General features: G+C 41.8%; 1 protein-coding gene across 1 annotated transcript in view; it reads left to right on the top strand.

Moving 5' to 3' along the window:
• Positions 1 to 12513, top strand: part of plxna3 (plexin A3) — a 188933-nt gene that overhangs the window by 110653 nt on the left and 65767 nt on the right. The window contains exon 9 of the mRNA XM_027151064.2: positions 10999 to 11113. Coding sequence (XP_027006865.2) covers positions 10999 to 11113 — 115 coding nt within the window. The remainder of the gene's footprint in view (positions 1 to 10998; positions 11114 to 12513) is intronic.

Genomic DNA, 12513 nt, shown 5'->3' with positions numbered 1-12513 from the left:
GCCAAAGACGACGACAGGACATAATGAAAACAAACATCAAAAAACAAACAACAAACAAAAACTACTTATTCAGGAAACACTTCATCTAGCACTTCTTTCCTTATCTTTTGCATTTAAAAAACAAAACAAAACAAAACAAAAAAACACAACCTTCGACACTTTTTCATTGTAACTTTGAACAAATGTTTTAAACCCGTGGTATCTTAAGTATGTAACCTAGTGAGCCAACATTAATGTATTCAATGTTAGATATTTAAACACTCATGTACGTCGCTCTGGATAAGGGCGTCTGCCAAATGCTGTAAATGTAAAACGACTTTTTAACAAGTGATGTGTATAAACTCTACAGCTGGATGTAGGTCATACATTTTTTGGCTCTGTTTTTTCCTCATCCGGATTTAAACAATGCTACATACTAGCATGAGTGAATGTCGCTTTTTAGCATGAATGTATTTCGATCTTCACAGGAAGCAAATCAAACAATTCTAGGTTTTTTGGAATATATTTTTTGTTTCTTAAAATAAAAGAAGATGAAGCATGTTATAGGAATACAGTGTTTTTGTTTTGTTGTTGTTTTTTTTTGCTGTTATTAATGGTGCTTGCAAAGCAACATCCTTGTTATCTTGCGTACGGATTATTCTTCTTCCGGAAAAAAATTTGGCGCGTAACTTGTCCCGCAGCTTTTGTCCTAGACCCATGAATGAGGTGTCAAATCGACCGGCTCATTGAGGAGAGGTGTGCTATGACTTTTATAAGCAATCCAACCAACGATGTTCGCACAGCCTGACTTGAATGGGAAATTCCTAAAATTTCACCCTAGTAACCGAGTGCTGAGATTTGCCACGTGCAAGCACCATTCACATTTTCTTCAGGCAATGTACATTCTAGTTCTTACTAAAATATTCTTTCAGGGTTTCATTGTGTTCTCACTTTCATTCCCGGTGTCTCAAATAGCAGGAGAACAAATCTTATTGTTGAAACCTCTCCATAAGCTCAACTTTTCAACAGAAGTGGGAAAAAAACTCCTCAGGTTTTTATTGTTTGCACTAATTGCTGTGTTCTGAAACTTCACTGTTAGTTTTTTTTTTCTTTTATTCTTTCTTTTCTTTTCTTTTTTTCCTTTACAGCTCTCAGGAGTTTCTAAAATGCCTAAAGGCCCAAAAAAGAAAAGTCACTGTTCAGTTTAAAAAATATACGCATACAATCAAAAGGTGTCAACTAAAGATCATCTGGGTGCTTAAATAGCGACAAACTTCAACCCGTCGACTTCCTGTGCAGTGTCAATGTTTTTGTTTTTGCCTTTTTTTTTCTTTTTCTTTCTTTATTTATTTTAGCAATAGATTTGACTCCTCATATGGAATTGATGCCTAAACAAAGAGTCTAGCAATATAACAAGTCCATTTATAGACAGTACATGGACAGAGTTTCCGGGGTATTACGGAGGGGGGTTAGAGGGGGTGTGAGGGTATCATGGGTGGCAGAAAGAGCAAACAAATCATTAGAACTAGCAATTACAATCATACGTAGATATAAATTATTTTGTGAAAATTAGATTAGATCAAAATAATACAACTTGAAAACAGATTCCGGGTGAAGGTAGCAGTCGATAGAGGGAGAGGAGAAACGGGTGATCTGGTGATTGTAAAAGTAATGGCACCACAGATCTACATTTTTGTTTTAATTTATTTATTTATAGGGGCATGTGGTTAAGGTGTTGGGCTACCCATTGGAAGGTTGTAAGTTCGATCCCAGGTCTACCAAGCTGCCACTGTTGGGCCCCTGAGCAAGGCCCTTAACCCTTAATTGCTCAGCTGTATAAAAAAAAGAGATAATGGAAGTCGCTCTGGATAAGGGCGTCTGCCAAATGTTGTAAATGTAAATTTATTACAATGAAATTTCAAAAATATTCCGCGTTCACGCTTCACCGTTCAAACCAAATCTACACTCCCACGAGCATAGTGCTGCAATTGTATTTAATTAATTAATTAATTAATTAATTAATTAACTTTTAACCATAATTGAACACATTTTGACCATTTAACAGTTGCTAAAATGTATGACCGGTTTATTCACGTATTATTATATTATTATTAATAATGTGTTGTATTATCGGTGTGTTCCACGTATCACACGTTTTACTCCAAAATATTTTTTGTTTAGTTTCTAGAACTTTTGAAATACCGTCTTCATTAAAGCAGCAACAAAACCTTACACCTGTAAAACACCTGCATTTGCATATCATTTGCATGATTGGCTCGTGGTGGTTATAAATGTCTTTGCAGTTCTTTTAGGTGTGATTTTGATCATTTATTAAATAAACTTTCAAAATCACAGTCAGTTGACGACTGCATGGTGTTTCGCGTTTATTTACACATCGTTCGGACGTAAATCCAGATATCTGCTTATAGGCCGCAGTTACAAGCGCTCGGTTTAGGGAGGATATCAAGCGCCACTTAACTGGCAAATTACACCCTGCTAGTGCTCTCATCCCCTTCTCAAGAAATCCAGCGCTGCCACTGACACTGTGGAAAAGGTCCTGCCTCGCTGCAGAATGTCATCAAATAAGAGTAATTGGCTCAGAGGTGTGAGTGGAGACTGGTTAAATTGGAGTGCGCTCCAGTCTCATGCTGCTAGCCCTAATATTCGTGCCCGGCCCGGGCAGGTCGGCGTGAAATAGAAGCCGGGATTGGCTGAAGAGCAGCGAGCCGCTGTGTGTGAAGGAGAGAGAGCCCGAGGTGTAGTGTCCACACACACTCCTGTATGAATGAGAAGGCTCAGCCTTGATCCACACACACTTGTGAAAGGCTGGAGAAGTGTGAGCGTGCCTCAAGGCTTTGGAAACCTACAGACTTTGGAACCCTGGTGATATTTTGGGAGAAGTTGGCCAGAATGGACATGGCAGAAATGAAAGGAAAATATTTTACCTGCTTGAATGGAAAAATTGGCATATTGATGGAGTGTTGAAGTGGGGATCAGAAATTCCTCTTTTAATTAAGCGTGAGGTCTCGAGTGTTTGGGCCATGACGTTTGCTATGACTTTTGGACTTGACCATGTCTCTGTCTGTCCCGTGTCTGTCCCCATGTGTGTCTGTGTTCATGTGTGTGCATTATTGTTACTGTAAGCGTGTGTGTGTGTTTGCGTGTCTATGTTTGTTTGTCCATGCGTATGAGTGCATGATTGGGAAGTGTGTGTGTATGTGTGTATCCCTGTGTGTGCTTGCGTGTTTGTGTGTTTTGGTTGGTTAGTGTTTAAGTGTCAAAGTGTGTGTGTGTGTGTGTGTGTGTGTGTGTGTGTGTGTGTGTGTGTGTGTGTGTGCACATGATTGGGAAGTTTGTGTTTATTTGTGTATCTCTGTGTGTATGTCTGTCTGTGTGTGTGTGTGTGTGTGTGTGTGTGTATGTATTAGGTTGCTTTCACCTACCAGGTGTCTAATCAAGACCTGTTTCACACTTTATTGCTCCACAAAAAGGAAAATTTAGTAATTTAGTAATTTAGTTTTACATTATTAACAGTTTTGTGTGGAGCATTTTCATAAGTTTTTAATACTAAGCAAAAATAATGGGGTAAAATAAAGCTATGATCCTGCATATAGCTGTTATCATGCAGACCAAACTATTATTATTATTATTATTATTATTATTATTATTATTATTATTATTATTATTATTTTAAATATAATTTTGGATACTGTTGAAGAGAGATAAGCTGTGATTACCCCACAACTCTGACCAGGGTATCGACTCTTGTCTGTCAACAAAATGCTGCTGGTGTCGAACCAAGACTCTGTGACATGAAGGGGCTTTTGGCAGGGCGGGGCACGAGGGGGTGTATGGGGAGGGGGACATGGTGTGCTATGAAAGGGTGGTGAGTGTTTGAAATCATTTCATCACCATGGCAACAACTCAAGTTATTTAAAGATATGCTGGGGTTAATAAGTATAAGTTATTCAGTTTAACCAAAGATATATCGGAGAACATTTTTATTGCCAGTCACAACAAACTGAATTGAAGCTGTGTACCATTTTGTGTGTAATTATTATCTGTCACATTGTCTGGATATCTGAAGTGTGGAAATTACTGTGTATATATATATATGCGTGTACATAATGTAGCATTCATTATTTCCACATTGTTTAATCTCACAGGGTTTTTTTTAACGTCCATCTGTACAATCTATTAAAGTCATTCGTTAGTTGTTACCATGGAAATGTATCACAACTAACATTATTATAAACCTGTGATTTGAACTGTAGCCAGAACGTCTGTCAGAGATGCAGTTATAGAAAATAAATCAACACCTTCAGCAATCTGAATCAAGAATTTATCAGTACTTTATCAGTACATTATAATTAAGTCTCATATACGTTAGTTGTTTTGATCATGTTTGTTTTCAACCAATTGTAGATCGGTTTTGCTCTGAAATAATCAAAACGTGACCCGGTTCCCTCGAAACAACGCAGACGTCGCGTTAGTGGAAACGAACGTTTTTTTTCCATTGTTGTTTTTAAAGATTTGGACAGGAGTTTGTGTTTGATCTGTGTGTGCGAGTGTTGGTTTTGACAGGACATTGTATGGACGCTCTGTGATTCAGCTCAGTGGGTGGAAAAGCAGCTGCTAATCCTAGAGGCCAGAACCTCCTGATCATTTCAGTCTTCTATCAGCGTGCTTTTCTGCCATTGAGCAGAGCCGAGTACATCACTTAACACAGCGAGCAAGCACAATCGCACATTGTGAACCGAGCTTTTGTTTTTTTTGTTTTGCTCCAGAGTGGAGCAAAAGCTCTTCTACCTTTTTTGCCAGCCCTGATCCTGTGCCAGATTTTCTCCTCTCACAAAAGCCCTGTGGGAGCGCTTAACCACCGGCCTCCATTTTTATTTCCCACAATTCTTCACCCGCTAGCATCCCTCCTCCCTTTGGGCCGTAACGACCACCTGAGAAAAGAAAAGTGGGATGCGTCAGAGCTTGGAGGAGTCGAGTCCTTGATTGATGGACGGTATTCTTGTGCAAAGCATCATTTGAAGCATTTCCATGTGGAAGCTATAGTGCGCTTAAGGAGAGTAGCGTTACGAAATCTCTTATGTAAACCTTTGGAGAAAAAAAAAAGGCAAAAGAAAAATTTTCTTTTTTTCTTTCTCTTTCATCCTCCCAAGCATCTGTTTGTGAGGATTGCTTCTCAGTTTTTGGCTCACAGCATGCATTCATTAACCAGCGTGTACTTCGGGACATCAGCGCTCAACCTAGATTTGGAAGCGACTGCGGAAACATGGGAGGCCACGAAATGCAGATTATTTTAGTTGCAATTAGTCCTTATTGAGAATTCTCTACAAGCTTATGGATACCATTATATAAGAGCAGGTGGTGGAGATTTATTAGATTCAACACTGAATCGATACAAAAGCAGTCTGATGCAATTCTTTAAGAGAGAGAGAGAGAGAGAGAGCAATAACTTTATACCTTTTGAATTTCCTGCATCACAGACGAAGGCGTGGTCTCTGTGCCCGTCAGTTTTAGTGAAGCAGACATGGCCTTTTTACGTGTCAGAAAAACTAGTGTTGCTTTTTGCCTTGGTCTCAGTTAAATAGTATATGAATGACACACCCAGATTTTGGCCTTCCCTAAACTATGGCCACAAAGATGGACACACAGTTGTATAAAATGTCATCTTAGGCTGTTAGATTATCCCTTCACATCTGTTTAAGCATGACAAACCCCTGTGCACAAAGCAAGATCCAGAAAGACACGGTTTGCCGAGGTTAGTATGTAAGAACTCAAGTGGCCCGCAGAGAGCCCTGATCTCAACCTCATTAAACGCCATTGGGATGAATCAGAGCGCTGACTGTACCCTAGGCTTTCTTGCCCAACATTAGTGCCTGACTTCACTAGTGCTTTTGTGGCTGAATGAATGCAAATCCCTACAAACACGCTCCAAACTCTAATGGAAACCCTTCCACAGTCAAAAGCCTTCCCCAGGTATGTGCAAATGGGATGGAATCTGGAATGGGATGGTCTAGATGTTCAGCCAGCACATATGGACGTGATTGGTCGGGTGTCTGCATACTTTTGGCCTTACACTGTGGCCTTTGTGTGAATTATCAGTGAGGAATTAGTGAGCAAGGCATCGCCTTACTGCCTGTCAGTGACCCTGAAAGAATCGTGACTTTGGTGCTTGTCAAGTTCAGGTATTATTAAACGTGGCCTCTGGGACAGTGAAACCAAGTAAACACTTAAGAGAGACGGTCCTGTGTTCCGTACTTGTCGTCTCGAGTGAAGAGGCCTATGATAAGATTTGTTTTTGCATTTTATATTTTGATAAATAACCGAGTGGTTGGCTTAGGGCAAAGTTAACATTAGATCATAACACTGTGTCAACTCGGATTAACTCACCCAGCACTCAGACCCTCAAGGATTTAGAGCTGTTGTGGAACATAAGCAGCACCATTATATTTCAAGCTCAAGGTCACAACCATACACGTCCACCCTGACACAACGAACCCACGCACCCACATTTAAACAATTAGATCGTTGTCCAAAACAGGTTTTCTAATGCCCCTTTTCCACCGAGGCAGTGTGAGTGCTGTTTCAGAGTTTAATTTAGAACCAGTTCTTTATTTTTCGACAGCCAAAGCACCGGCTCTGAACCAGGAAAAGTGGTTCTTAAGTAGCACCAAAACGTCGCTGGTCTAGACTTAAGAACCTCTTTTGTCAGCGGCTGGGGGCGGGGCTACTGTTAGCGCATTAGATAATGTACCTTAAGTATACTAATATTAATACACTTTTACTTTAACGCAATATGATCGATTATCAGCACACATGACAGTAGGTAGCTACATGCTAAGGCTAACTTTTTTCTGTGTTAATGATAAATTAACATTATGTACTTTCTCGATTACAACCTCCGTTTATACAGATTGCACGGAGCTGCACGTACACGTTGGATTCGCCATGTTTAGATGCCAATGTAGGTTCACAAAGCCATGAGCATTAAGAGTAAAGCCAATGTTGATGTTGTGCTTGTCTCTGTGACGGCTCTCTAACCGATGGAAAGGCAAACCGGTTCGCCAGTGGAACCAACTTTGAACCAGCACTAGCTCTGAATCAGCACCCGGTTCTTTTTGGTGGAAAAAAGGGTATAAGAGCATGTGTCACTGTTTTCCTATGCTCCATTCTTGCCTTTCCTCAGCCTTTGTTAAGACTGAGTAAATTGATTTAGGTTTAAAACCCTGACACAGCATCTTTCATCCAGACCCTGCATATTCGAGCAGTCTTTACTGCACATACAGACTGCAGTTTTCCCCACTGCCTCATTTACCAATACGACTCCTGTATCCTGGGTATAATGCAACTAGCGGCAGCGCATTCATTTTAAAAAGTGAGGACAGCACCAGCGTCCAAATATGGGCTCTGCAACATTAGCTCGGCCTGTCATAATCCAGGCATTATTTCGCGCCTGAGCAATCCTTCTGCCAGAGATATTGTGTTTGCCACCCATCATTGTGGGGGTAGAGTAATACTCTATAATTCTGTAAAGAGCACGAGGCAAGCTCAAGCTCACTGCAACCGTCTCAAACATCTCAGAGAGCAATGGAGGTGTTTTTTAGACCAGCAGAGTGCTATTAGGAAAGAGAGAGAAAGCACACGAGAGGGAGAGAGATGCATTATTCTGAGCAGTGCAGCTCCAGGGTGTAATGTGCTCAGACTGTTAAGAGCCTTCTGAGGGCGATTTTTGAAGCACATCCCTGGAGGGAAAGATATGATTAGTAAGTGTACAATCCCCATACAAGCACCAAGTGCATGCTCCCAGTGCTTACTCCTATTATAGAGTCCAAGTGCCATCTCCACACACCTTCATAAAAATGGTTTGTCCCCGTATAGTGTCCAAGTGTATTCTCAGTGCTTGGTCCCTATACAGGACAAGTGTGTCTTCCCATTTCATTCATTCATTCATTCATTCATTCATTTTCTACCGCTTATCCGAACTTCTTGGGTCACGGGGAGCCTGTGTCTATCTCAGGCATCATCGGGCATCGAGGCAGGATACACCCTGGACGGAGTGCCAATTCATCGCAGGGCACACACACACTCTCATTCACTCACACACTCGCACACTACGGACAATTTTCCAGAGATGCCAATCAACCTACCATGCATGTCTTTGGGCCGAGGGAGGAAACCGGAGTACCCGGAGGAAACCCCCGAGAACATGCGAACTCCACACACAAGGCGGAGGCGGGAATCAAACCCCCAACCCTGGAGGTGTGAGGCAAACATGCTAACCACTAAGTCACCATGCCCCTTGTGTTCCCATTTGTTATCCCATAATACATTTTTATGTAACTTCTTAATTCTTGTGTAGTATTGTACAAGTGCATTCTTCTCATGAACTCACCAGAAGGTTCTTAGAATAGGTTCCTAATGGAGTTCTCCTTGCAGCCCTCTCTGGGAATCTTTCATTGTAGTATCATGCATATCATCGCTAAGGCTTGCCTCACAGGAGGAAACCTCCCTCCTGAGAGTTTTCATATTCTTCACTTAAAGACATTTTGACACAAAAGGATGTCTTTTGAGCAAGAAAGATGCAGTGATTCGAGTCTGTACTGGCCTCCGATACACTGTAATCGGTACAAACATTACCTGTTGGTTGCATGCTTGCACTGAGGGGGTAGTTATTTGTTTTTTCAGCTTTATTGTTTTTTTTTTGTTTGTTTGTTTGCTCACAGTTGAAGAAATATCAGACATGGGCAGGGATGCAAGTGCTAAGTGTCAGGAGATCAGCAGACAGCTTTAGCTAGGCTAGGCATATCCGGATGAACCAAACAGTCAGAGTAAATAAGGATGAAGAGATGAGCGAACGAAAATCTCAACAACATCACTAGTGGCATGCTAGAAGTGAGACTTCATTGAAAGACCCAGGTATTTAAGGAAGTGTGCTCATTGGGAGGGGGTTATGATATAGACGTTTGGGAACTAGGACAGGGTAAACTGTAGGAACTTGGGAACTTGGACAGGGTAAACTGTAGGAACTTGGGAACTAGGACAGGGTAAACTGTAGGAACTTGGGAACTAGGACAGGGTAAACTATAGGAACTTGGGAACTAGGACAGGGTAAACTGTAGGAACTTGGGAACTAAGACAGGGTAAACTGTAGGAACTTGGGAACTAGGACAGGGTAAACTGTAGGAACTTGGGAACTAGGACAGGGTAAACTGTAGGAACTTGGGATCTAGGACAGGGTAAACTGTAGGAACTTGGGAACTAGGACAGGGTAAACTGTAGGAACTTGGGAACTAGGACAGGGTAAACTGTAGGAACTTGGGAACTAGGACAGGATAAACTATAGGAACTTGGGAACTAGGACAGGGTAAACTGTAGGAACTTGGGAACTAGAACAGGGTAAACTGTAGGAACTTGGGAACTAGGACAGGGTAAACTGTAGGAACTTGGGAACTAGGACAGGGTAAACTGATCTCTGTTTGAAAGTATGGAATTCATTGCAATTCATGTCGGTTTGTAGAGAAGACAAGGCAGGAAGCAGCAGTTTGATTGCATTTAAAGAAATGCAATCCCAACCAATCTGAGATCAGTTTGTTCTCTGCTTGAAGGTCATGATTATGATGAGTAAATAGTTCAGGCTTTTTTCATGTTTGGTAGTTGCTCTTTTGTTCTTGAAAAGACACAGGAACGTTTACAGTTGGGAATCTCCCTTAATCCATGCGTCGTTTGTATCTCGTTATCTTGTAATCCACTGCTCATTTGTATCCGGTCTCAGTTGTACGTCGGCCAAACGTACAAACAGACGCAAGCCTCAGAGTATTCTCGTACAAACTTTGTCAGTCCTAGCAACCTATACAGTCTCCAAGTTCTTTTTCCTAATGCATTTACTAGTTTACCATTTTTTTTTCACCAATTCTCCACCATCCTATGCCTTCACCAAGTGCTCAGTGCCTAAATGGTTTACAGCTGCATTCGCCTTGATGTGTTCTCCAAGTGTTTAAGACCTTTGGAGATTCTCAAGTGCAGGCTCCAAGTGTTTAGTCTCTATACAGTGTACAAGTGCGTTCTCCAAGACGCTTAGTAACTATACAGTCTCCAAGTGCGTTCTCTTCAGACATTCACCAAGTGCTTAGTCCTTTTAGAGACCTCAAGGGCTTGCTCCCGGTGTTTACTTCATTCACAGAGTACAAGTGCATTCTTCTCATACAGTTGCCAAGTGTTTAGTCCCTGTTCACAATCCGAGTGTCTGCTTTAGGCTCACACTAACGGTATGCCAAGAATACTTCTCTTTCATCACTATGTGCGTTTTCTGACTATCTGAAAATGCAGGGTGACCTTAAACCATAGCCAGTGGGGGTTTTAAACAGTTCTGGTATCATAAACACCCACAAAAAAACATTTTCCCTTTTTCCTGACTATGTGGAAGCCAGGTGTGCTGCAGGTCACCATGATCTCAATTACACGTCAAATTGGCCTATTTGTGCCACAGTCAAATAGTTAGAAGTTCAACTTGTAACCATCAGAGGTTCAGTGACCGTGTAGGAGTAATTGTGCATGTCAAAGTGAACGCGGAAGCTTCGTGACACATGGCACGGTCAGATTTCCGTGGCATGGTCTTTACTACGCCACTTCCTCCAGAGCTAGCATGTGACCTGGGGCACACTCAAGATGTTAACATGCTGCAAACACGTGGCGAGCACAAGGGCCACATTTAAATATAACGTGTATTAATTTTGTTCCGGAAGCTTCAGCTGTGTTGTTCAAGACACCGTGTGTGCTTCCTATCTCACACACTTGTAGCTTCATGTTGTTTTATGGCCTTTAATATGTCACGGCTCTGTGGTGCAACTCTGTGACCCGCTCCTTTCGTCTCTCACTTCAGTCCAGTGAGCAGAAATAACGACAACATAACATAAATGGAAGATGATCTGGACCAGCCATTAAATCGATGTCCAGCACTTTCATGTTATCTGCTCTCAATCTATCTTGCTCTCTCTTTCTCCGCAGGTGTTCGTCGTGCGTAAGCAGCCCTTTCCCATGCAACTGGTGTAAATATCGACACATTTGCACCAACAACGTGGCCGAGTGCTCTTTCCAGGAGGGCAGAGTCAGCAGTGTCGAGGTAAGAGACCACAAGCTCTGAAGCAGTCTAAAGTTATTCACACTGACCATGTCGACCGCAGTGATTCACTCGGGCTTAAGTGACTCACCGGCGACGTCTGTCTCAGACATGAAACTGAGGAAGTGTAAATATGTTTTTTTTGTGTGTTTTTTTCGAGTAACCTCTCACACTACGAGACGATTCATCTAGTTGCAGAAAGCAGAAACCATTTGCAGTAAATTCAGTTTTGATAGATAACAAAAACACACCTGTGACCACAATCTTGAACATACTGAGTTCTGCAGCGGTCAAATTCCTTTATAAATGACATTAGGATATTATTCACACTGATGATTTAGTAGGGGGCACGGTGGCCTCACACCTCCAGGGTTGGGGGGTCAATTCCCACCATTGTGTGTGTGGAGTTTGCATGTTCTCCCCGTGCCTCGGGGGTTTCCTCCGGGTAGTCCGGTTTCCTCCTCCAGTCCAAAGACATGCATGGTAGGTTGATTGGTAGTGTGTGAGTGAATGAGAGTGTGTGTGTGCCCTGTGATGGGTGGGCACTCTGTCCAGGGTGTATCCTGTCTTGATGCCCGATGACCCCTGAGAAAGGGGGTCCGAGAAGTTCGGATAAGCGGTAGAAAATTAATGAATGAATGAACGATTAAGTATCTAAGAGCACCACATATGAAAGATCTAATGAATTTATACTTTTACTGACAGAAATAAACTTGGTGTTAGGTGGTACATCGTGTGCTTCTTAGACACAGCTTTACTTGTTTGGTGGAAAGTAATCAACACCTTCTGACCAATCAGTATCGAATATACAACAAAGCTTTGGCACTAAACAAACACATCATAAGGTAGAAGCATAATTTGAGAACAACTCGCATGACCAAATCACCCAGTAGAAATGGGTATCTCAGTTCTTTTCCTTCGTTGTGCTATGATTTGATCCTATTGTGATATGAAACTCTTGATACAGTATCAGATCCAGCTCTGCTGCATGGATATTTGTTCTCTTTTACACTCGTATGTGAAGGACAGCAGTGTTCATGTGGAGAGGGTGTGAATGTTACACTTCCTCTTTTTGTGCGAGACTCGAAGCGGAACAACAGCCCCTGTGTCTGTGTGTCTCAGTGTGTGTGTGTGTCACTTCAATACCCCAAAGCCTCTCGACCTTGACTTTTGAACCTAGAGCTAGGATCTCACACAAACTTACGCTCTGGCTGAGTGTGCATCTGTGCATGCACCCGATTGTGGTTTAGTTCATACAGCCACTTCTTTCATTGAGAAAAGACTCATTGTGCGTTGGTGTAAAGTTGAACATTTCAAGATAGCTTTTTGATTTTAATCTTATTTAACTCACATATGAGCGTGAAATAAATATTAAGGCCGTATTTATGATGAAAGCATGATGT

The sequence above is a fragment of the Tachysurus fulvidraco genome, chromosome 14 (assembly GCF_022655615.1).
Source record: "Tachysurus fulvidraco isolate hzauxx_2018 chromosome 14, HZAU_PFXX_2.0, whole genome shotgun sequence".
Classification (NCBI taxonomy): Eukaryota; Metazoa; Chordata; class Actinopteri; order Siluriformes; family Bagridae; genus Tachysurus; species Tachysurus fulvidraco.
This window is presented reverse-complemented; position numbering and strand designations above follow the sequence as displayed.